The sequence below is a fragment of the Eschscholzia californica genome, unplaced genomic scaffold (assembly GCF_041429995.1).
Source record: "Eschscholzia californica isolate CP2 unplaced genomic scaffold, dmEscCali1.0.p SCAF_4, whole genome shotgun sequence".
NCBI lineage: Eukaryota > Viridiplantae > Streptophyta > Magnoliopsida > Ranunculales > Papaveraceae > Eschscholzia > Eschscholzia californica.
The window spans coordinates 504,652-529,315 of NW_028238461.1; the positions used below are offsets into that span (position 1 = coordinate 504,652).

Here is a 24,664-nt window from a genome sequence, read left to right on the forward strand (position 1 = left end):
TCATTCTCTTTAAGCACCTAATGCTTATATTAGGATTTTATGTTACATGTATTAAACATTTTTTTATAGGAAATGCAGTAGCATTTCGAGTCAGAACATTAAAAATTTGGGCCGCTCAAAAAAATAAACGGATCGGTCTAGGCCTCAATCCTGAGCTACCACGCGTCGGGTTGAATTAGTGTCGGCTTAGGGCGACTCGTTCAACAAAAAATCCTAGTCCGGTCTTGGACCGAGACGAAGCATGCTAAACCCCTAAATTGGGCGACCCAAAGACACAGGTTGCTTCATGCCCTGACTGGGGCCTATGTTAGGGCGGGCCACTGGTCCATCATAAGATTAAAAGAATTCTTCTTTAAAGTTTCAAATTTATTCTCTAAATTTTATTATAAAAAGAAAAATGATGAAAGTTCTTTTCCAACAAAATGGACAATTATTCACAAGAAAAGTCTATTTGCGAAAATCGCTAATAATCGTTTGAAACATCTTATCTAAATTGACTGAAAAATTAAATCACGCTTAAAACATGATAGATATCCACAACCCAATAGGATCAAGTTCAAATGAGTCTAATTCCACTTGGGCGATCCTTTGCCACACAAATATAATGTACTATAAGTATATCCACCAATCTTTCCCAAAAAAACATCCAAATCATATACTCATTACCAACAAAATAAAATGGCATTTCAACAAAAAAAAAAAAAAAAATAAAATAAAATGGCCCACTAACTCTCTTCTTAAGTTGATATTTTAATGTTTCATATCTCACTCAAGATAAAAATGGAACAAATTGTTCCCACATTTGGAATACGGTTCCCTCACTCACAAATCACAATGAGATTGGAGGGAAGACCAAACCATACCATTTGGGGTTTTCTCTCTCTAGTTTCTCTCTCTCTCTCTAAGATGAGATGAAATGAAATAAAGAGAGAGAGAGAGAGATGTTTGTTCTTCCAACAACAAATGCGACGAGTGGGACGTTTAAGATAACGAGAAGAAGAAAATTAAAGAAGACGATTAGTATTAGTATTATTCCTCCTCTTGGAGAAAGAGGATCCGATTCTTCGAATAACAACAACCACTCACACTCATCATCATCATCAGTAAGATGTTGTTGCTCCCTATTTAAACCACATCAACAACAACTAACCTTTCCTCATCAGAATATGCGATTCTTTCCTAAGCGATTATCAACTACTAATATTTCTTCATTTGCTTTCTCTTTTCTCTCTCCTCCTCCTCCTCCTCATTCATTTTCTCTCTCTAGGTTTCATTCTCTTTCTTCTTCTTTTAAAATTCCGTCTCTTGATAATCATCATCTGTCTTTCCAAACGATTCAAGTTTTAAGAACAAGAATCACAACAACTAATTCTAGTATGAATATCGGACGAGGTTTGTTTTTCTCGATTTTGTGTAATTTAAGTGAAGTTTTTTGTTGATTTTGTGTTCTTAAGGTGTTTGATAGATTGAATTTTGTTAATGTTGAGTTGTTTATAAGAAAATTTGTTATTTGAACTTTTGAATTTCAAGAATCATGACTGTTCGTTGTTATCCAACTTGAAATTCAAGAATTATCCTTCAGAATTTTAAGTGAAGTTATATTGATTTTGTGTTTGGAAGGTGTTTGATGGATGTTCTCATTGAAGTTTTGTTAATGTTTGAGTTGTTTATAAGAGAACTCTTGAAATTTTAAAGAATCCAGAGTCTTCGTTCTTTAATTTTGGCAGATTAGTTTCTTAGTAGATATTGATCAGAATTTGAATTGTTTATGTAGTGAATTTCTTTGGAGTTGAACGAACTATGAATTTATAGAAACAGAGCATGACTGTGTTTGATATTGATCTGTTGTATTGTTGTTGTTCTTGATCATTCTTTTCTTTAGAAAGCTCAGTTGAATTTATGTTAATTTGATCTGGTTTTTGAATGTATGCAAATTTGACTTTGTTTCAGGTGCTAATCAGTTACATACTAGTTATACAATGGATGAAGCTCGCTTAAATGATGAAATATCACAGTTGGAACAACCAATTCAGCATGATGGAAATCGATGTATTTGGTCATCTTCAGGATGGCACAGTAAGATCGACTTAGGAAAACAGATCTTCTGCAATAGATCTTTGAATATGAAAAACATTGTTGCCGTTGGATTTGACATGGACTATACTTTGGCTCAATACATGCCTGAAACATTTGAATCACTTGCTTATGATGGCACTATCAGAAAGCTTGTCTATGATTTAGGATATCCCGTTGAGGTGTGTTGTGACTATGATCATTCAAGACTTATCTTGTGCACCGAAGTTGGTAGAAACACCTATTTTGCAGCTTTCTTAAAGTAAATATTTTCTCTTTGTGCAGTTACTACAGTGGTCTTTTGACTGGGAATACATGGTAAGGGGCTTAGTTCTTGACAAGAAGAGAGGAAACATCTTGAAGGTATCTAAACTCAGTGATATTGAATTTCTATTTGCTTAAATTTGTTTTATGTGCTTTTATTGTTATTTTAGAAGACATATTGTTGAATTCAGTATGCTTCTACGACATGCCTTACTATTTTGTATATTCAATTATTATATGTAAGTGGTCTTTGTTATGCAGATGGATCGACACAAATATGTCAAAGTAGCTTATCATGGATTCAGGGAGTTGTCAAAAGAAGATAAAATGGCAACATATGGAAATACATTGATAAGAGATTCATTTGATGAGCCTGAATATGCTCTTATTGATACCCTTTTCTCACTGGCAGAAGCCTATCTATTTGCCCAACTGGTTGATTTCAAGGACACCAATCCTGGAAAAATTTCTGACAATGTGGAGTATGTGACAACTCATCTGTGTTCTTGTAAAATTGCATTTCACATACTACTTTACTTCAAAATTTATATTGATTTACGTATAGGTACACTTTTATATATAAATCTTCAGTACTTGTTATCTTAGTTGCATGTTTTGCCATCTCACTGCTAAAATGATGATTAACCAATACTTTTAAGTTCATATGTTTCAAATTTATGTTAACATATTTCAGATCTGAATCTTACACATTTTGTCACTAGCTATTTATCAGAATCTCATTTTCTATTGATGTTCCCTTGTTCACAAATATAAAAAGTACATACATGTTTGTCGGGTTGTTAGCTAACCAAGACTTACTTGGGCAGCTAACACTGACTCGCATGAAGACCATGTCAAACTAAACACCCCCAGCACTTGGAAATTTTGATGGCCCTTATCGAAAAGGCCGTATGAGGCTAAAATATGTGATCCTGTACTCTAGGTTGAGGAAACCAGGACATTGAAATGCTTACATCTTAACCATTTGAGCCTAAGTTTCTTAACCATTTGTGTCGTTCCACCCTTGATGCTGTTGTTCAACTAAGAAACCAAATGTCAGTTCATTGATGCATATGCACGTCACTTAGTTTCTCCCTGTGTTTAATATTGTCCTAAGCCTTAAAAAAATCTAGTTTTCTAATTTATCCATACATTACTACATGTGTTACAGCTACGCAAGGATTTACAAAGATGTTCGAGCTGCAGTTGATTTATGCCATCGTGATGGAACGTTGAAGCGAATGGTTGCAAAAGAGCCTGGAAAGTATGATCTCAAAAGAACACATTATTTTACCCTGTGGCTTGATTTTTTCTTTTGCTTTTAATTCTGTTTCCATGGCAGTGGTAGAATTATTATGGTTCCAGTTCTTCTGAATTAAGACTATTTAATTAAGTTATCCAATGCTATTGATATAGTGGAGTATTGTACTGCTTTTGCTTATGCCGGAAGCTGACATTTGTGGTACTTTTGATGGTTCATCATAACTTCATACGTATTTCATGTTCTTAAATTGTATGACAAGTATCCTACTGTTTGGAGTTAGGATATAGGGTTGTATCTTCATATGTCGGCTTGAAGTTTTGATCTATTACGAAGATGTCATTCTCGATCTCGAATGCAATGATAGCAATTACGTAATCATGTAACTTGATCCCGCTGTCAGTTTTACATTTTATAAATTGTTTATCCTTCAATATATATGTATATAAATTTGCCATTGTTAAAAGATTGTTTTAATGCACTTCATTTTTTGCTGATTTGTGTTATTTTCTAGGTATATCAATGAAGACATCTTGATTGTACCGATGTTGAAAATGCTCAGAGATTCAGGTCGTTCAACATTCTTGGTGACAAACAGGTGATTATGTTTGAGCAACCACAGTATTGTTCCTTTTTCTCGTTTCCGAATCAAATTGGTGATTCATAGAAAGACTTCTATTATATTAATTTTATTTTTTTCTTTATCTAATGAAGTTTATGGGACTACACAAATGTTGTGATGAATTTCCTTTGTGGCAACCGTATTGTGGATGACAATTCTTCGTGCAATTATAACTGGCTTGAAAACTTTGATGTTGTCATTACTGGCAGGTTTGTTTCCTTTCTCGGATCTTTTTGACAGTGCTTTTAGTTTGTATCCGTTATAGCTGATATTCTTTTCTCGTTGCGGTTTTTGTGTATCCATACGAGATAACTTATTATATTCAATACATACAGCGCAAAACCAGGCTTTTTCCATGAAGACAATCGTGCAAACCTGTTTGAAGTTGAACATCAGTCTGGGATGCTCGTTAACACTGACAATGGTACTCCTATGGCTCAGGTTTGTACGAGATCCATGTGATTTAAATGTCGGTTAGAAATTTATATTCTTATATATGTTTTCGCCTACTTAAGCAATTATTTTCTGATCGAGAAGGTCGGGAGCTCATCACCAACAATATCAGTTACGGGGCTGAAAAAGGGCTGTCGGATTTTCCAGGTATTCTTTAACTTACAAATGGGGTCTCAAGCTCACCTAAACAATAAAGATAAGGAGAAGGGTTTAGATTATACACCTTTATATATGTTCATTCTTTAGCTCATTTTTTATTTGGTCTACTCTACATTCTTCAGGATTGATTGTTAACTTCTAATGAACTTGATTTTCAGGGAGGAAGTGTTGGTCACCTGCATAAGCTTCTTTCTATCGAATCAAGTTCACAGGTGCTTGGAAGTGACGTGAAAATATCTTTTGTGTCTAATCCTCTTTTATCTCTCACTCCCCCTTCCAATTATAGTTTGCCGTCTTAATATCTTGTAGGTTCTTTATGTTGGAGATCACATATATGGAGATATTTTGCGTAGCAAAAAAGTCCTAGGTATCTAATTTTCATGTTCACGCCAGATTTTTGTTCTTCAAGTACTTTTGTAATATATTGATGTGGGTTGCATTCTTTAACCTGTATGTGGGTTGCATTCTTTAACCTGTAAAGCTGTTGATTTGTGTCTTCTTGAACAGGTTGGCGAACAATGCTTGTCGTTCCAGAGCTTGAAAGAGAGGTAGAACTCCTTTGGAAATCGAAGGAGATTCGAAAGGTATTACTACTAATCATCTAACATTTAAAAAGCTACCTTTTGCTTTTGCATGACTTTGAAACTTATATGGATTCCTCGTTTTTCTCGTTCTGTCTCATTTTTAATCAGTGAAACCCATCAGACTAAAACACAGTTAGAATTAGAGGTTGAATATTTTAATTTAGTTTCAATGCAAAAAAAAAGTACTCCATATTTAAATTTAGTTTAAGTATTATTTTTTTCTTTTAGTTTACATGATACAACTTTGTATATGCAGAAACTGCGACTTCTAAGAGAAGAGCGTGATCTGATTGAGGACAAGATACATCACATAAAGTGGTCTCTCAAGTAAGTATCGACCCTCGGAAAATTTATGCTCAATTCTCAGAATAACTACCATATCTTCTTTCTAATTAATGGGTTATTTTTGTTTCTCTTACTATTTACCAACTGCTGTTCTTTCTTTTCACATTTTTGTGACGAAGGTTTGAAGCTGCTGAAAATAACGAGAATGAGAAGAATCTGTCATCTGAGATTACTTCACTGGAGGTTAGTTCTTCAACACGATGTCATTAATATAGTTCTTATGATTCTCCCGATTATATAATGCACAAATCTCTGCAATTCTACTCTTATAAATCATTGTTGGACGATGATGCAAATCATCTGGTATTTAGTCGAAACATTGAAATGTTCTAATCAGCTTAACCATATTCGATCACTGAGTTAGTTTTTTCTTTTCCCCAATTTACTGATGTTTAGATTCAAAGAGAAAAGGTTCGTCTTCTTCATCAAGAGTCTCAGAGAAAATGTCACCAGAAGGTATGCACCATCATCTAGAAATGAAAATTTCCTCAGATATAGTTTTATCTATATCGCCTAAGATTTTCATAAGTTTCACAAACTTGTTACTTTTGCTTTCAGTTCCATAAGGTCTGGGGCCAGCTAATGAAGACTGGGTATCAAAACTCTCGCTTTGCTCATCAGGTAAATCTCCAATATCATTTACAATCTCCCTTTTTATCCCGTTTTTGCTACGTGATCGTTTCGGACGTTATAAACGAACTTCCCGTTTAGTAGATCCAACATTATTCAGTTCATGTTTATTTTTGCTTCTGTTTATGATATATCGGTTTATCACTTTTGTGCAGGTTGAAAGGTTTGCGTGCTTGTATACGAGCCAAGTTACCAACTTAAGCTTGTACTCGCCGGACAAGTACTATAGACCAAGTGAAGATTTCATGCCCCATGAATTTGATATACTCTCTGTCTAAACCAGACAACTGAAGAAGAAGAAAAAGAAGAAAGAGAATTGCTTCCATAATTTTTACATTCCTCCTATCAAAATGATGAACCGATTACAAAGCTTTTTTTTGCTGGTAGCTTATAATATACTCCCAAGATGGGAATTGTGGTCTAAATCATTTACAGTTTTTAACTTTACAGATTAGATGTTTCTGGTACAATGTTGAAGAATTATTGAACCTTTAAATCTAGAATTGGTATTGTTCGAATGGTTTAATCATTTTTAGGTTGAACGTTGATAATCTCTTTTAGCTATTGTTAAACAAATTTGCAGGTATGACTATCTCTTTAGAGCTCTCTTTTATTGGACATGAGTTTTAAAATTTTGTTCTGTTCGAAGCAATAATGAATAATTAAAAGAGAGGACTTGCTGAATTCGAAATTCGAATATACTTCAAGAGTTAACAGTTTGAGCACTTCTTGTTAAAGAAATGACATTCTTAATGAAAGAGAAGAAGACATTGTTACTAGACTATTAGTTCTTCTTCTTCTTTCTTGTAAAACTGTAAACAGCAACACCAATTCGAGTTCCAGGGGCAGGAAGATCAGTATGAATCAATTCAACATGGAACATCTTCTTAGCTTTCTTAAAGAAAACAGAATCCTTCTTCCACCTCCTCAGATGAGCCATTAAAAACACAGTTTCACTTTCTTCTTCTTTTTCTCCTCCAGCTGATAAGAAGAATTTAAGGGTTTGAAGAAGTGGGTCATAAAGATGATCATAGTAAACAACATCAGAACCCAATATGATATCAAAATCACTTCCAATGGATTTCATATCATCAATCTCTCCCCACCTGAGTGAAACAACGTCTACCAAAGCATTACGAGAGGCGATCAAAGAAGAATTAGCAGTGACATTGAGCTGAAGGTTTTGGAGAACATGGGGAAGATCAGTTAGAGTGACGGATGAGCCAAGGATAGCAGCAGCTGCAATGCCAGCCAGACCAGTGCCGGAGCCAAGCTCGAGAATACGAGGGGGGCGATGACGAGGAAGATGATTGAAGATTGGTGAAAGGGGTGTGGTGGTATTACTGGATGATTGGTGGTGGTGGTGGTCGAGGAGGTTGACTAGGGTGGTGGCGGCTGGCCAGAGCTGAAAAGAGAGACCTTGAGAAGGAACCTGGCATATCTGAACTGAAGAGGAGATAGATTTAAGGTAATGTTGTTGTTGTTTATATCTTCTACTACCTGTGTTCTCTGGTTCCTTCGATACTTCTTCTGATGCTGGTGGTGGAGGTGGTGGTTGAAGTGGAGGTGGAGGTGGGTTATCTTCGTTTTGTTGTTGTTGTTGTTGTTCTTCTTCATCTTGTAGTAAGATACGAAGAGGGCTGAGATCTATGTCCTCATCTTCCCCTACAATTACTGGGTTGATCATCTTCACTGTTTGGCTGCTGCTTGTTGATGTATTTACTACATATTCATTCTCATTGTGAGATTAGGGCGGGCAGTTTTGAACATTGAAGAGAGAGAGAGAGAGAAAGAAAGGGTTGTGTGTGATTGTGTACATTGCCCTTCTTACACTATAAAATTACAACAGCAAGTCCCACCACCACAATCAACTTTCATCAAATTTTGTCCATTCACCCATTGAATATTTGAGTTTTTTTTTTTATGAGATGAATATTTGAGTTTTTTTTTGTTAAGGAATGAATATTTGAGCTTGGAAGGGTGTTAGTAAACTTTAGGTCATTCTACCATATACATAATAAATGAAACTTCAATTATTTTTCAGTTATATTTACTGACTCAAAAAAGAGAAAAATTTATGAGTACAAGTTAATTTCTATTGGCCCCCAATGCGTGACCATCCAACTGTTTTAGTCCCAATTGTAAGTGCTAAAACAAATTGACATACAAATGTGGGGGCCAAAACAAACTGCCATATACATTTGAAGGTCAAAATGGTCCCTTCTTTATGTTATTTGAGTGATATTTTGTATTCTCAAAAAAAAAAAAAATTGATTGATATTTTGTATGGTTCATATCCATTGCTACATGTTTCCAGCAATCTTTGAAGGTTTACCTCTTCTCTCAAGTACCAAACACAATAAACACCTTATTTACTTAAAAAAAATTGTTATTGTAATTGTTTAACCTAATTCTATCAAGACAAGTAAAAATCACTTCCTTCTCAATTGTTTGGTATATTGTTCAGGCAAATTTGACAACTTCACACAGAACTCTGCTCCCATTATTACCCATTTTTCCAGTAAGTATTCTGGACTTTTCAAGTTAAAAACTAAAGAAGATTAAAAGAATGAACATAAGCAAAACAGAACATCTCTATTACCTTTCCTCGTCTCTTTCTTCTAAGTTGTTTGATGTATATTTTTTATCGGTTAACAGCAACAACAATGAATAAACTTCCGACATCGATGAATAATCTTTGATATTTGATCAGACAGATAAAGAAAGGTAGAACAGGTGAGTCTGAAGGCCCTTCCAGTTTGGGTGGTTCAGTTTTTTTTAATATCTTTAAGTACCACATGAGCAGCATTTCGACCTGGTGCACCCATTACACCACCTCCTGGATGTGCTCCACTTCCACACATATAAAGACCTCGAATAGGTGTTTTATAATCTGACCTGTAAATTGTAATTATGAAGTTTATGTTTGAATTAAGAAGATGGATGACATCTAGTATTCGATCTTCAATTACTACTATATGTTTAGGGTTTGAGGTCGAGGGAAATTTACCATCCTTTGACAGGTCTCATCAGGAAGAGTGAATCCAAACCCATTGCACCATGAAAGATATTCCCTCCTGAAATCAGTTTTCTAACATTATGAGATCATCAAAGTCAGAGACCTTAAAAATTGCTTTAAGAAATAGTTCGTTACAAGGAAAACTCAGCTTAAGTCTGGAACTGGAATAATGCGCGACTACCCAAAAGAAAGATAGTACTATGTTTGAGTATGTAGTGGAATACCTGTAAGACCGAACTCTCTTTCAAGGTCGGGAGGTGTCAACATGTCATACCCTACTATGGATGAGCTGAACTCTGGTGCATATTCATCTATTACAGAGAAGCATCTCTTAGCAAACGACTCCTGAGGGGAAAAAAGAAAACGAAAGAAGTGTCATATGTGGATTTTCATCAGTTCCCAACACAGGTCAATGGTCCATATTGATCAAGAACGTCTTGCTCGAGGCTAAAACATGTATACAAGCACTTGAGTTTGAAAGCTGACTCACTCTGAAATTCGGATCTTCCCAGCTACCGTCTGTAGGACTATAGGGCGTGTATTGAATAAATAGGTTAATCACGTGCTTACCTACAATCGGGAGAAGAAAACATATACGATATGAAATAGAAAGCATTTGTATACAAGGAAGGATATTGAACAATTATACAAACTCTTCACCCCAATTCGGAAATTTGAAATAGGTAAAAGTCTTAGCTTAGAAATACTTTCAAAAGAGTTAGTTAAAGCAAATGTGTTTAATCTAATTACCAGGTGGTGAGATAGTCTTGTCCAGTGCAGAAGGAATAGTCATCTCGATTAAAGGTCTTTGTGATGGTGAACCATTGCACGCTTCTTTACAAGCTATGTCAATCTCCTCCATACTTGAAAACAGAAAAGACACCCAAAGTGTTAACTAATACAAGTCTTAAATAGTTTAAGTTAATGATCAACGAATCCTAGACCATAACCTCACGCATCAAATTACAAATATAAACAAACTAACGATTTTTCGTGTTAATTAATTTCAGAACTTGAGCAAGAGAGACCACGACAAACTATTCAACTAACAATTTACCTTTCAGGACCAAGGTGAATGGTTCCAATATGTTCAGGACCTGGCTTTCCATCAGTAGGCTTGCAACACTTAAACTGCGGTAATGTATCTACAGCTAAATTAATTTTCGTTGTTCCCTGATCCAAAAACAAAAGCAGCTTACAACCCAAAATTGTCCTACAATAAAACCCGGCTTCGTCGTCTTTTGTTGGGTACCAAAATTAAGAAGACACTTCTCTCTTTCTTTCTTGTAACGAACTAAAATGGTGTTATCAAGCGATCTTACTTACAGAGCTATAATCTAAGTTCTTAATGGCAACATGAAAATCTTCAGGAAGAACATCTTGAGACACTAAATCCTGCACAGCAAACGAAACTATGTGGATCAACGTAAAAGAATTTCTTATATTACTAAATCTAATGGTGAAGGAATGCACGAACACATCGTTGATAATATTTTTTTACCATGAAGGTACGATAAGGAGTTGCATTTGACAAAACAGTTGAAGAATGTATTTGCGTCCCATCTGTCAAAAGCACCTAGAGATTTGGGATCTGGGTTTCATTACATTGTCAAGAATAATTTCTTATATGAGTTCAAGATTTGGAATCACAAAATCAACTAACCCCATTTACACTTCTTGAGTCTTTGTCAATCATCAATTGAGCAACCTGTGGGATAAAATGAAGATTATAATAGATAACAGTAGGAAAAGTACACATAAAAGAAAAGACGGAGTAAGGAAAATCTAAATAAGCACACCTCTGCATCTGTCACAATATGAGCACCAGCTTCTATGGCAGCTTTACTTATAGCCGAGGATATTGCCCCCATTCCACCTTCAACATAACTGCAGCTATTTTGATGTTAATATTATGTACTTGTTTATCGAATGACACTAATTTATTAGACAGCTCATTTGGTGTCTTAGGATTAGCACAAGCAAACTGATACCCATGCTTTGAATTATAGTGACGAAACCAAAAGCCCATCGATGAGAAAAGACTTACGACCAAGCACCACGATGGCCATCGGTTTCTCCCATCAGATGATGAAGTAAAACATACCCACTTCCTGGTGTATGTACACTTCCCTGTATTTGAAAATTAAAATTGTGACGATAAACCAGAAACGCAAAGGACAATCGAAGTTTCAAACCAAGGATCTTTCTTTTCTTGTAGATTGTTCACTCTGGGACTCCAATAAGTAGATCGATTCATTATTCTTATCAGAATTGAGAAATAATCAAAAGAAATAAGCTTGAAATCTATACCATGCTCCCAATTACAGCATCTGTTGCAAGAGTTGTCTTGAGTACATCTGCCTGCAAATATTATATCTACTTAGAAAATCTCAGCTCATCCGTACACAAGAGCTTACTAAATTTTGTGATTCGAATACTTAAGCCGAACGAGAAAGTAAGTATATCAACCTCAAACCAATTATTCAAAACCTTTGATGCAGGGGACACTAAAAGATCCATAAATTCCCTATTAAAATGAAAGAATTCAAGATAAGAGAGATTGTAAGTCCCCAATAACAAAATGAATTAGTTCAAATGAAAGAAAGGGATTCATTATATGATATCAAAGAAGAAATACTCAACACCATATCCTTTTGCCCTAAGGAGAGAGCTTGCCGTGCTCGACGAGACCAAAATTCAGATTTCTGCAACTTATCCTTCACTTTTTCGATAAACGATGATTTATCATCATGTAAAGTTTCAGGGGTCGACGAATCCAAAAGAGAATCAATTATATTACAGAACTTTTGCAGTTGAATCTCGTATCTACATTTTATATATCAACAATCACAGGTTAGAAATCAGAGATATAGATACGGAGAAACATATGATGAAGAGACAGAGTGTGCAACCCCACAAGCCTAATCACTTATCCGTATTATCCCCGCCCACGCCTCAAACCTCAGCAGTTATGGATATTTTCTCCGCTTTCGCCTCAAACCTCAGCAGTTATGGATATTTTCCCCGCTTTCGCCTCAAACCTCAGCAGTTATGGATATTTTCCCCACTCGTGCTCAAACCTCAGAAGTTAGTGATATCGTCCCCGCTCATGCCTCAGACCTCACCAATTATTGGTATCGTCCCCGCTCACACTCAAATCTCAGCAGTTATCAATACTGTCCCCGTTCAAACTCAAACCTCAACAATTAATGATATTGTCCCCGCTCCACGCCTCAAACCTCAGCAGTTATCGATATTGTCCCTGTTCAAACTCAATCCTCAACAATTATCGATATTGTCCCCGCTAACGCCTCAAACCTCAACATTCAAACCTCAACAGTTATCCATAATATCTCTGCTTTCTACACTTATTCAGCATAAGCACACACCTCTAGCCTAGACTATAGAGAGAGAGAGAGAGAGAGAGAGAGAGAGAGAGAAAGGCTGGGAGAGAGAGAGAGAGAGAATATGTATGTACCTTGGATAAGAATCAGCATCTTTGTTGGAGAACTTAGAAATCTGAGAATGATTAAGTTGTGAATCAGGTCCAAGAATAAGGTAACGTCCATCAAGACAAGGTGTGAATGATGAAGGATTTCTCATCAATAACTTCAAACCATGTCTTTTTAAACCTAATTCCCTTTTTCCAAATCAAAATCAGCATTTCAGATTAAAAACACAAAATTGAAAATGTGAATTTACAGAAGATGAATGATTATGAACCTGATAATGGAAGGACGAAGAAGACTCTGAACGTAACTACAACGAGAGAATTTGAAACCAGGAACAAGTTCTTCAGTAACAGCAGCACCGCCGATGAGGTAGCGCCGCTCAAGTACGGCAACGGATAGACCGGAACGTGCTAAGTAAGCAGCAGCTGTAAGACCGTTATGACCTCCACCGACGATTAAAGCGTCCCATTTTTTACCTTTCGCCGTCAATGCTGCTCTTGCTCCGTCGCCGGCACCGCCGCTGGTGAAGAATCGGTTCCACATTTTTTTTGGATTTTTCAGGTGACTGTGGGAGACTGTGAGTGGGACAAGTTGTACGTAACTGCTATATGGAGGAGGAGTAATAAAGACAAGAAACTGTTTGTTTTTCGAAAATTGAGATTCAGAAAAGGAATCAATTGTGACTTTTGGTATCATATAATCCAAACAAGGCCCAACCCAAGAAAATTACCCCCTAGTTGAAGATTCTACCCAAGTCCACCCCTCTTGCGTGGAGCGGTTGGGCATCCCTCTTAAGCCTATGAAATCGAAAGTCGTGAGATTGAATCAGTAAATAATATACAAAAAGTATACTCAACCCACTTCGTGGGACTCCCACTTGAATCGCATGTGAGAGAAATCCTTGTTTTTCTCTCCTCTCACATGTTCATTCACGTGGAGAGAAACAAGGGTTTTTCTGATCACATGCGGTTCAAGTGGGAGTCTCAAGAGGCGGTTTGTGTAGCCTTGTTGATTAATATAATAAATATATTGGGCTTTAGACCTCTTTCATTATAGTTTAAATTAGGCGGTTATCGTGAGCATCACGTCTTCATGATGTATCAATGCCTTTTGTAAGTTACTTTTAGAGATATGGTTTAAGACCTTCACTTTGGCGAACAAGAAAATCTTTGTGGTTACAAAATTTTGAGTAGTACATATTTTGGTCTTTTTATTGTTTCACTTTTGTTTCGGCAACCCCCACCACCACTCCTTCTCAACATGAGTAGTGGTCTCTAACAAACTATAATTACAGATAACCGTCAGTTTGTTTCAGTTTTTTCTTTATTCTCTTCCAACTACCACCACCATCATCTCTCACTCTCTTCCTTTCCCTTCATAAGAACGTCGATCTAGTTTGGGAGATTACCCCAAAATAATTAGTAGTTAGAACTTAGAAGGATTACCCCCAAACTAATAGCCACGTTCAGGCGACGGGACCATCCCCTTGCGGCCTTGCCCGAACAGAGGGAAGGAGGGAGAGAGAGAGAGATAGAGAGAGAGAGAGAAAAAGAGAGAGATAAATGATAAGGGTGATGGTAGTGGGAGTGAAAAGGTGGAGGTCGGAGGTGGTGGTATTCGAAGACAGTGGCCGGAGAAGATGAAAAAGATTACGTTTTGTTGTCTCGTAAAATTTGACTGAACTCAATTCATCTTTACAATTTATATATCGGAAAATTCACTTGTTTATACAAAGCCCCAACCTAGTTTATAGGATAGGGGTATTATTATGCAGGTCTCTTCCTTTTGTTTTTACTAAGCCACAAGCTCAAACCCTGGTCTAGAGAAAAATTCAAGCGTCAAAGGGAGGCTATGGCAAATCTTCAAGATCAGATTCATGAGTTAGACAAGGTTGAAGAGGGGAGGGATTTGCCTCAGTCAGAGATAGACACTAGGGCTGGGTTAAAAGTGGAATTGGATAGTCTGCTCAGCTTGGAAGAAATTAGTCTTCGGCAAAAGTCTCGGGTTTTGTGGCTTGAAGCGGGAGATAGGAACTCTAAATATTTCCATAGCATCATCAATTGCAGAAAGAGGTCGAATAGAATCGCGGCTTTGAAAGTTGGTGACCGAATTCTCACAGACATGGAGGATATTAAAGGGTCGATTTCCTCTCACTTTGCTTCTTTACTCGAAGAACCAGAATTGTGGAGGCCAGGGGCGGAGGGTATCGACCTTCCCAGATTGGAAGACCCTGTTGCGTCGATGTTGGAAGGGGAATTCGTAGAGGAAGAGGTTCTGGCAGCGATTCGGGGTTTGGCGAAAGACAAGGCTCCGGGTCCCGACGGGTTGCCGATGAACTTCTATGTGAGATGTTGGGATATAGTGGGTAAAGATGTTATGATAATGATGACGGATTTCTGGTACTCAGGAAGTTTGGATTGGCGTTTAAATCAAACATTTATGGTTCTGATTCCTAAAAAGAGCGCTTCTGAGTCTCTTAACGATTATCGGCCCATAAGTTTGGTCAGCGGTCCCTATAAGATTCTTTCTAAAGTTCTGGCTAATAGGTTAAAACCTTGCCTTGAGTGCCTTATATCTTCTAATCAGGGCGCTTTCATTGAAGGGAGACAAATTTTAGATGGTGTCCTAATAGCTAACGAATTGCTCGATTCAAGGATCAAGAGTGGTTCAAAGGGTATCCTGATTAAGGTTGATCTCGAAAAGGCGTACGACAAGGTGAGTTGGGACTTCTTACACTCAGTCATGACCAAGATGGGGTTCAAAAGTAAATGGCTTTGTTGGATATATAAGTGTGTGTCTACAACCTCTTTCTCAGTGTTGGTAAACGGCTCGACTACGGACGTTTTTCAGAATTCGAGGAGTATACGTCAGGGAGATCCCATTTCCCCGTTATTATTCTTACTCGTGGCTCAAGTTCTGAATACTCTTGTCTCTATTGGGGAGAATAAAGGATGGCTAGAAGGCTTTAGGGTGAAGGAAGCAGGTACAATGGTCTCTCACCTTCAATTTGCGGACGACACTTTGTTTTTTCTTCAAGCTAGCCGTACTCAAATCTTGAAGCTCAAAGATATCTTAATTTCGTACGAGGCAGCCTCAAGTTTGAAGATTAACTTTTCTAAAAGCCAAGTGATTGAGGTGGCCGAGGTTCAAGAGCTGGATGAGTTAGCAAGGATGTCGGGTGTGATACAGAACCCTCCCTACTTCTTATCTCGACTTTTCTATAGTAAATCAACAACGGAGATGGAGATGAAGATAAAGTGAACCGGATAGATAAAGAATTCCAGTCCAATACAGGGATCGTCGATCGGTTCAATGTACATATAGAACGAAAACTGACGTAATCAAATGGATGTAGATACCTCCTAGATATCAATTTCAAGAAGTCCCCATCGAGATTAACCAATGATATATGTACTTTCATTTCATTTGTGGTCGTCTCATCCGGTGCTAATACAAAGATGTCTTCCTCTTCTGTTTTATCTAACATAACTTTTCTTCTTGTCCTTCTTGTGTCAGTAGTGCTTGTGAATGATGTAGGAGCTATAACCGAATTCGCAGAAGATAAAAGAGGAGTTGGTCGACTAAAAGACATTGTAATACTATTATCTTCTAGGTCGAAACTGTATAAGCTCTTATCTTTCGGCATTGTGTAATACAAGCAACCCCTTGTAAGACCAAATTTGGTTGCTGAGTAATATGCTGTTGTCGTTGGAGATTCATCGAGAAATAACACATAATTTCCCAAACTTCTAACCTCTTCCCAAACCATTGAAGACATATCCATTCTATAAACATGTATTTCGATAACTTTATCGCGGACATTTCCAGGATAGAAATGTCTAATAACCCTATATATTTCATCACCAGCTTTTACAAACTGTGACCTTTTAAAACTGCACTTTCCTCCTATTGATGGAAAACGAAGTCGATTGCCAAATTTTACACAGAACCTCTTTATAGTTAGGGTTTCATCAAAGATTTCGATTTCAAGATGACGATCATAATCACACATAATATATAGCTTATCATCTTTGATGCAAATTAGGGTTTGAACAGAACAACATGAAATTCCCAACTTCTCTAATCACCATTGATTATCTCCAGGTCGGCAATAAAGAAGCAAGTAATAATCACTTTCTCTATTAGTACTGTTAAAGAGTAAAAAGGCCCTAGAAACAGAATCACCAAGATTATTATTATAACCTACTCCTAATTGGGTAGGAGAAGAAGAAGAAGAGGATAAAACAGATAGATATAGATAATATTTTTCAGATGATTTACTAGTAATCCAATTGAGCAAACTAGGTAACTGAATTACCTCTGAAGTTACTGAATTCCAAAGAATGCAATCCCCCAATTTCAATTTTGCACCATCATTAGGGTTAGGGTTACTAGTATTGACATGGTCTTCTACATCACATATCTTAACTAACCACCCTCTTCTTGGAAGATTGAGAAAAAAAAAAATAAAAAAATTTACTTGTGAGTTGACAGATGTTATTGTAGGAGAATCCAACTTCATCTTTCAAACTCTTATTATGAGAGAAAACTAGTCTAGCTCTGGAAGAAGCTTCCGTGGTGATGAACGACTAACCTTTCCTTAAACCCTAACCCTAAACCCCAAACTGGAAAGAGAGAAGAATGAACAAGTAATATGAATTTCCCTCCAAAAAATCTTGGGCCGTTTCTTAGGTGTATTCAGAATATGATATCGGGAGTTTCAAAAGTACATGTTTCTGCGAAAGGCACCACTTTCCTTCACCCCTTTCCTAAAATCTGCTTTGATGGAAAAATGAGGTGTCTTTAACACTATCAGGTGGCGCTTTTAATGCTGATAGGCTTGTAGGTTGTAGCTAGTCTTGTTTTACTTTACTAAATTTATTTTGATATCTATAACTTATGGATTTGGCTTCCAATGAAAATCAAACCTACTTATGGATTTCGCTTCCAATGAAAATGAAAGCTGAAACTTCTGGATTACATTGTCAGTGTCCTACACTACAGTGAGTAGGATGAGATATTTTTAGCTAGGGTGGTACGTCAAAATAAGGGTCGTCATCACTTGTCAAACAGATCCTAATGGCTTAATAACATATTTTACCAAATATTTAATACTCTTTTTCTTTTTAAATTTTTGTTTATAGTTAATTAGTTAGTCCTTGTATTGAAAAGATTATAGAATACTTCTAAGAGGACGGTGTGAAAGAAAGGTGTCCCTCCAACAAAAGATGAAGGGTACCCATTGATATCGGACAGTGTGACATTGACAGATCAGTATACGTCACATGGCGTGGCAATCACATCAGTAATGCATGTTTTTGTATGTGTATCGATCGTATCACATAAATAACGTCTTGTTCTCATCAGCAGAACACACTCCACCATATTGACCTCACCCAAGACATACCTAGTTAATGTCATATCTACCAAAGAAAAAAGAAAAAAGAAAATAGAGAAAATTGATATAAAAGAAAACCCCAACTGTTAAAATTTACATCGAAAAGGGAAAATATGATGAATAACAATGATAAATTACATGTAGTAGCATCTTCTTCTTCTCAATCCAAAGACCCCCCAAAATTGCTCCAATTCATGCACAACCAGTCTAGTTCGTTCTCAACATCTTTCTCAAACCTTGTAGTACTTGCAGGTTTCATCTGTACTCCAAAATAAGAGTGAAAGCTTTTCTCTGCAAGTGGTTACAAAATACGAAATAGTGTTCTCCACATATCAGCGTAAAAAACTGATATCCAGAATCAACCGTGGTCCCGATGGGTAGGGCACTTGAATATGGAGCCTGTTTGATTTTATTCTTCTCAAAGAATTCTGAAAGATTTTCCTGAGTTTTGTTCTTCTATTAGTCTTCTCTTGGTCTCTCAATATCTGGCAAATCAGAAGGCTCGGGAAATATGTCACTTGATAGCTTCTTGTTTGATGATGAGACGTCAACTGGGCCACTTCCTTGAGAACCGATAGTAGCTAGGTGTTTAAAACTAGTGGCACCTTCTTTTGCGTTAAGGGCAGGGGCACCTGTTATTTCAGACGAGCTTTGTCGCCAACTTCCGAAAACCGATGCATTCCAAGATCCTCTAGACGAAGTAGTTCTTAGCCTAGCTGAGCCAGTGTTTTCTTCTCTGACTACTTTTAAAGGATTTTCCAAGGCTTTTAAGACGTATCTCATTAAAGGACGTTTTGATGGTTTGGGGTGAAGGCAAGATTTTGCCACGATAGCCATTGCCCAGACTTCCTCCAAGAGGTCCTCGTCTACTATGAGAGATGGGTCCAAAATCTTCGTTACCAGCTCTTTCTCGTATATGCTGATATATGGCAATGTATTTTCCAACCACTCGTTTGTCGAGGCATCATTTGATGAGCTTATTCCTAATTTACCGGTAACTAGCTCAAGTAATACTTTCCCGAAACAGTAGACATCGTATGCACAAATTGTTGAAGAATAACCTGCAGAAAGGAAAACAGCATAATGTTAGAAGAAAAAGATTGTGTCTTTTAACTAGAGCAATATATTGACCGTCTCTCTTTACAGTGTAGGTTTTACAGTTAAATAGAGAAATTAGTAATAAACAATCAACTTGAAACGTTTTATATAAGAGAGAATTGTACATACCCGAAGAGCCTTGTTCAGAAGTCCTGCACAACAAGGGGAAATAAATGTCATTAGATGATATACGGTAGTCGTGTAAGCAAATTGTAATCATCATCACATAATAAAAAAAGAATGGGATGATTTGATGTCATATTCTTGTCTAGAAATCAATCAACAGACTTTAGCTCTCCAAAAAAATCATAAAATGAGTGAACCTAGCTTAATCTCAAAATGGTTTCGACTTTCAATACTAAAATTAAAGAGGCTTGCTTTGGAAAGTTGGATGCGAATCCTACCAGTTTAGCAAAACCGGAGGATTGAGAAACAAATGAACTAGAGTTCACTTTTTACAAGAGATTGAGGCTAAAGAGCAAATTTATCTCTATATATTTCCTTTTTATTCAAAAAAAGACATGGTGCCTCTGATGTCAGTAATGGTTTTATTATGTGAATTTTGCCGTCCTGTATTTCATTAACAGTATGAAGTGACCAACACTTAACAATGATGATAAAATAACTTACTGGGGCAATCGCAGCAACCTGGTTATGACACTCTGCTGAGTATCCCCTTCTTGAGAGCAAATCTCACTCAAGCTACCAAGTCGTACTTCAAACTTATCATCAAGAAGGATACTGCTTGCTTGAACATCTCTTCAACCATCAAAGAATAGAGAACAAGAAGAATTTTAAGTGTGTGAATTAGCAGTAGAAATGCACAACAGCAGGTGACCCAATAACAAATCCATAGGAATTCATTACAAACTGACGATACAACAAAACGTAAAAACAAAAATGTTTAGCTTTAAATGGCACTTAGTATTGGTCGATGTTAACTAATTCTTTAGGTAACCCATCAAATAAATCTACAAGTTGATGGAAATCCAATCTAATAATACAGACATACAATGGAAAACCTAGAAAGTGGTCCAGATGCTACAATAACCTAGTAAGTGCTCTAATTGCTTCAACGGAGAGCAATTTGTAAGAGTTTTTCTTTTAATGTGAACAATGTACATTTAAAAGCGAGCTCTAACAATGGTAAAATGATGTTATCACAGGTCATTATTCATAATAGAGATGGCATGACTAATTACCAAAAGGAATATAAATTTTTAAGAGAAGTAATTTATGGGATACCTGTGAACGAACGGCGGATTACACTCATGATGGAGATAAGATAGACCTTCAGCAGCTCCTATTGCAACTTTCAGTCTTGTAATCCAATCCAGAGTCTGCATACTTTCATTGTCATCATCCGTTTTCCTATACAAAGATGTAGACAGGTCCCCATTTGGCATATATTTGTACACCAAAAATTTCTCATTCTCATGCCCCAAACAGTGCCCCAAGAAGGGGATCAATCTGGTATGAGAAACCTTTTTGAAAAACTCCAACTCTACCGTGTATGCTTCCTTCTTCATTGAGCGCAAATCGACCCTCTTGATGAAAACAAGAGTCCCACCTTCCAGAACCCCTCGAAAGAGGTCCCCAGAGTGTCCATGTTTGATCATATTTGAGTCATTAAAGTCACTAGTAGCACGGAGTAGCTGCTCATATGTAAAAAGTTCTCCGACATCCGAGAAGTCCACAGATACAACGGGAGGCCCACGTGCTTCTCCAACGGGGGGAGGAGTGGGACCTCTCGTTTGTTCAGTAATACCTGGTTCACGCTTTCGCAAACACATTACTAGTAACAGCACCAAAACTATGAGAAAACAGAGGCCACCTAAAACTCCAACCAATATGAAGATCAACTTTCGCTTGCTTTTCCGGTTAGGGGAAGAAGGCGGTTGGGTTGCATTGGGTTTTCCAAAATCATCAAACACTAGGCCTCTAACAGCATAGAAAAATCTACAATCACCCAAACTTCTTTGATTCGACGCATGCTGAAGACAATTGTTCTTGAGAGAAGAATTCTTGAGGGATTCATCAACAACCCTGCCTTGGAAATAATTAACAGATAGATCAATATAACTGAATGTACCAATGTCGGAACCCAGACTACCATAAAACTGATTGTTTGATAGATTGAATGTCCTAGCACTAGTAACATTCTCATTCAAACTAACATTTGGAAGAACCCCCGTGAAGTTATTATAGGATACATCAAGGAACCCCAATGCTGGCATTGACCAGAGTAAATCAGGAAGAGCACCAGATAAATTATTCTGACTAAGTACTAGAAACTGCAGTTGATTAAGGTTAGAAAACAAGCTCGCGGGCAGCGAACCATCTAGTGTATTTTGCCCCACCACCATTTTCTTCAAACTTCTCAACCCATTGAGATCAACGGGCAATGACCCAGAAAGAGAGTTCATACTAAGATCAAGATTTACAAGATTCGAGAGATCACCGAGTTGAGAAGGAATTGAAGATGATAAACTATTGTTGGAGAGATCCAAGATTACTAAACTTTTGAGAGCTCCAAGAGTAGGAGGAATTGGACCAGATAAGAAATTCGATGAAAGATCAAGAAATGTAAGATTTGTCAATGAAGCAAAAGACAAAGGAATTGATCCAGTTATTAAATTCTGTGATAAATCTAAAACAGATAGTTTAGCTAGTTGACCTAATGTTTCAGGTATTATACCAGTAATTCCATTACCAGATAGATAGAGTGAGCTAAGATCAGTCAAATTTCCAATCGAAAACGGAATAGTATCAGTAATAGAACAATAACTAAGATCAAGTACTTGAAGAGATTGAAGATTTTGACCGAACAAATTGGGAATTCGACTAGGAAGTGAAAAACGAGAAGCATTAAACGATCTTAATTGAGTAAAATTAGTGAGAAAATCAACAGAAAACTGTGGATTAAGACGACCAAGTCTAGTTCGTCTTAATCCAGATACATTAATCCCAATTACTAAACCATTATCATTTCCACATTGAACTCCTTTCCAAGTTAAACAAGGATCAGATTTTCTAGGCCAATCTTTATTTCTTAAACCTAATGTTGATCTTAGTTGAAATAGGGCAAATCTTTCAGTACGAGAACTCGATCGAACTAGTTTTTCTTCCCCTGATGTTAACTGAAATAGTAAAAGTAAAAGAACAAACTTTATTCTACTACTACTACTTATCTGAATCGTATCCACCATTTTTCTACAACATCAAAGACGAAGACGATCTAAATTGCATCTTCTGGTTATTCTTCACCTCTTCTGATTTCTTCCATTCTGAATAACTACACAGAAAATCAACAAGCCTTCAATGATCAAAAGAAAACCCTAGAAACTACTCTCTCTCTCTAAAACTTTCTCACTCTAAACTTCAGTAGAGAGGCAGCAGCTGTAAATCTAGTGAGAGAAAGTAGGTGAAGAAGGGTTTGAGCCAGGGGGGGAGGGGGGCTGAACAGACGGTCCGAAGATTGGTGCGGACAAAGGAGCAAGACCATCGCTTGCCGGTTTCACCATTTGAGGGTAGGGTTTGACCTCCGTTAAACCCGCGTAAGCCAGCTCAAAACCAATCTTTTAATTTAATTTAATCCAAAATAAAACTATATTAAGAAATTAAAACCCTTTTATAAAGTAATCACACGTTAATTACTCTCAAAAAAGATTTCTTCCCCACTTCTCTTTCCTTTTTTTATTCATAAAAATGGGTGAGTGATTCAAAATTCTAGAGAGAGATAGAAAAGGGGATGAGAGAGAGAGAGAGGAAAGAAATGGAAAAATGGGTTGTAATATATGAGATCAAAAGTTTGTAAAATTCAGTGAAAGATCTTGTGGACATTAAATTTCTTTTCATATTTTAAGGCCTTAATACTCCATTTCTTGTTTGGTATCCTAATAAAGAAAAGATGCACATTATTTCACAAATAACTTGTTTACATAGTTTGATGTTAAGGGAGTAATAAAGAATGGGGAGTATATAGTATGGGATCCAGTAGTAGTGTGTACTATGATATAGAATAATAATAATGAGGCGGAGGTCACTAATCTTTGCAAGGTGTACCATGTGCATAACCACACTTCACATGTAAGAGAGGTGGATTACTTGTTGTTATTAGATTAAATTTATAGTCCTAAGTGTCACTTGATAACATTCTTTGAGTGCCTACAAAAAGGTGGCGTTGTCGACAACTGTTTGGTGTAGGGGTTGGTCATTCCACGTGTAATTTGGAGACTCTTAGTCGGATTCTCATGGGAAATGAAATTTATGAAATGGTGTATATTTGTAGTTGATTTACTCATATATTCAACTATAGTTATAGTGAAAAAAAATTCAACCACTTTAAAACAAAACCAAAGAAAGAGAGAATGATAGAAACCAAAAGAAAAAAAATAAATAAATTATATAGTATTCAACTATAGCATCACAGTTTTATATTTCGGTTATTTCCCTAATGGCCCCCTACTTTGTGACCAGCTTCCCGCCTGGCCCCCTACTTTACGAGAAATACCCATATGGCCCCCTAAAACCGTTAACTTTAACTTTCCGTCACTCTCTCTCCTCCATCTCTTTTTCTCTCTCTGCCATGTCACGCCACCTCATCTATTAGGCCACCTCATCACCTTCTCCGGCAGAGGTCGCCGGCCGGACAAATTTCCCGCCGGCGACCTTCAAACTAAAAAAATAAATAAATTTTTTTTTTATCTCTCTCCTCTCTCTCTCTCTAAGAACTCCGGCGAAGGAACCCTTCGCCGGAGTTCGTCTGTTCTCACGAACAGACCATATGGGTATTTCTCGTAAAGTAGGGGGCCAGGCGGGAAGCTGGTCACAAAGTAGGGGGCCATTAGGGAAATAACCCTTTATATTTTGACTGATCACCTAACCTTCATGTGACTTAGATATCATGACATCAAAGATTGATAACATATGGAGTAAAAATGACTTTGATATGGTGTCTCTAAACCCTAGTTAATTAGTAAATGCAGTCCAACAAACCTCAAATGATTTAATGTGAGTTTTAGCCAAATTTTCTTTTCCTCACTATTAATTACTAATAGAACTTTATAGGGTTAATTCCGTTTTGGCCCCCGATTTGTGACCAACTGGCCGTTTTGGCCCCTAATTGTGTCCGGCAGTTCGTTTTGGCCCCAGATTCGGTCTGGTTGGAAACCAGATTCGGTCTGGTTGGAAACCAGATTCGGTCTGGTTTCTACAACCAGATCCCGGTCTGGTTTGAAATCAGATCGGAATCTGATTTCAACTAACCAGAACGGAATCTGGTTTCAACTAACCAGAACGGAATC

The 24,664-nt window shown here is 37.0% G+C and overlaps 4 protein-coding genes across 4 annotated transcripts; 1 reads left to right on the top strand and 3 right to left on the bottom strand.

Annotated features, from left to right (window-relative positions):
- The first annotated feature begins 642 nt into the window (after positions 1 to 642).
- LOC147541189 (HAD-superfamily hydrolase, subfamily IG, 5'-nucleotidase) lies at positions 643 to 6,917 on the top strand. The gene is made up of 17 exons (XM_086637587.1): positions 643 to 1,392; positions 1,951 to 2,255; positions 2,359 to 2,436; positions 2,599 to 2,819; positions 3,509 to 3,601; positions 4,113 to 4,196; positions 4,313 to 4,429; positions 4,556 to 4,661; positions 4,758 to 4,820; positions 4,991 to 5,044; positions 5,142 to 5,199; positions 5,340 to 5,416; positions 5,673 to 5,743; positions 5,881 to 5,944; positions 6,158 to 6,217; positions 6,320 to 6,382; positions 6,547 to 6,917. Exons 1-17 carry the CDS (start codon positions 942 to 944, stop codon positions 6,667 to 6,669), a joined length of 2,088 nt encoding a protein of 695 aa, XP_086493713.1. The 5' UTR covers positions 643 to 941; the 3' UTR covers positions 6,670 to 6,917.
- Positions 6,918 to 7,067: 150 nt separating this feature from the next.
- On the bottom strand, positions 7,068 to 8,264 carry LOC147541190 (uncharacterized). Its single transcript, XM_086637592.1, has one exon. It carries the CDS (start codon positions 8,076 to 8,078, stop codon positions 7,176 to 7,178), a length of 903 nt encoding a protein of 300 aa, XP_086493718.1. The 5' UTR covers positions 8,079 to 8,264; the 3' UTR covers positions 7,068 to 7,175.
- A 498-nt stretch (positions 8,265 to 8,762) lies between these two features.
- Positions 8,763 to 13,659, bottom strand: LOC147541191 (FAD/NAD(P)-binding oxidoreductase family protein). The gene is made up of 16 exons (XM_086637578.1): positions 13,134 to 13,659; positions 12,889 to 13,050; positions 12,054 to 12,236; positions 11,880 to 11,937; positions 11,721 to 11,771; positions 11,458 to 11,540; positions 11,210 to 11,297; positions 11,074 to 11,118; positions 10,912 to 10,986; positions 10,737 to 10,805; positions 10,468 to 10,583; positions 10,161 to 10,273; positions 9,901 to 9,980; positions 9,635 to 9,755; positions 9,402 to 9,468; positions 8,763 to 9,289 (listed from the first exon to the last, which is right to left on the bottom strand). The coding sequence occupies exons 1-16, from the start codon at positions 13,556 to 13,558 to the stop codon at positions 9,160 to 9,162; spliced, it is 1,866 nt and encodes a 621-aa protein (XP_086493704.1). The 5' UTR covers positions 13,559 to 13,659; the 3' UTR covers positions 8,763 to 9,159.
- Positions 13,660 to 18,304: 4,645 nt separating this feature from the next.
- Positions 18,305 to 23,312, bottom strand: LOC147541192 (putative LRR receptor-like serine/threonine-protein kinase At2g16250). Its single transcript, XM_086637576.1, has 4 exons — positions 20,604 to 23,312; positions 19,989 to 20,117; positions 19,488 to 19,510; positions 18,305 to 19,321 (listed from the first exon to the last, which is right to left on the bottom strand). Exons 1-4 carry the CDS (start codon positions 22,565 to 22,567, stop codon positions 18,720 to 18,722), a joined length of 2,718 nt encoding a protein of 905 aa, XP_086493702.1. The 5' UTR covers positions 22,568 to 23,312; the 3' UTR covers positions 18,305 to 18,719.
- Between the last annotated feature and the right edge of the window lie 1,352 nt (positions 23,313 to 24,664).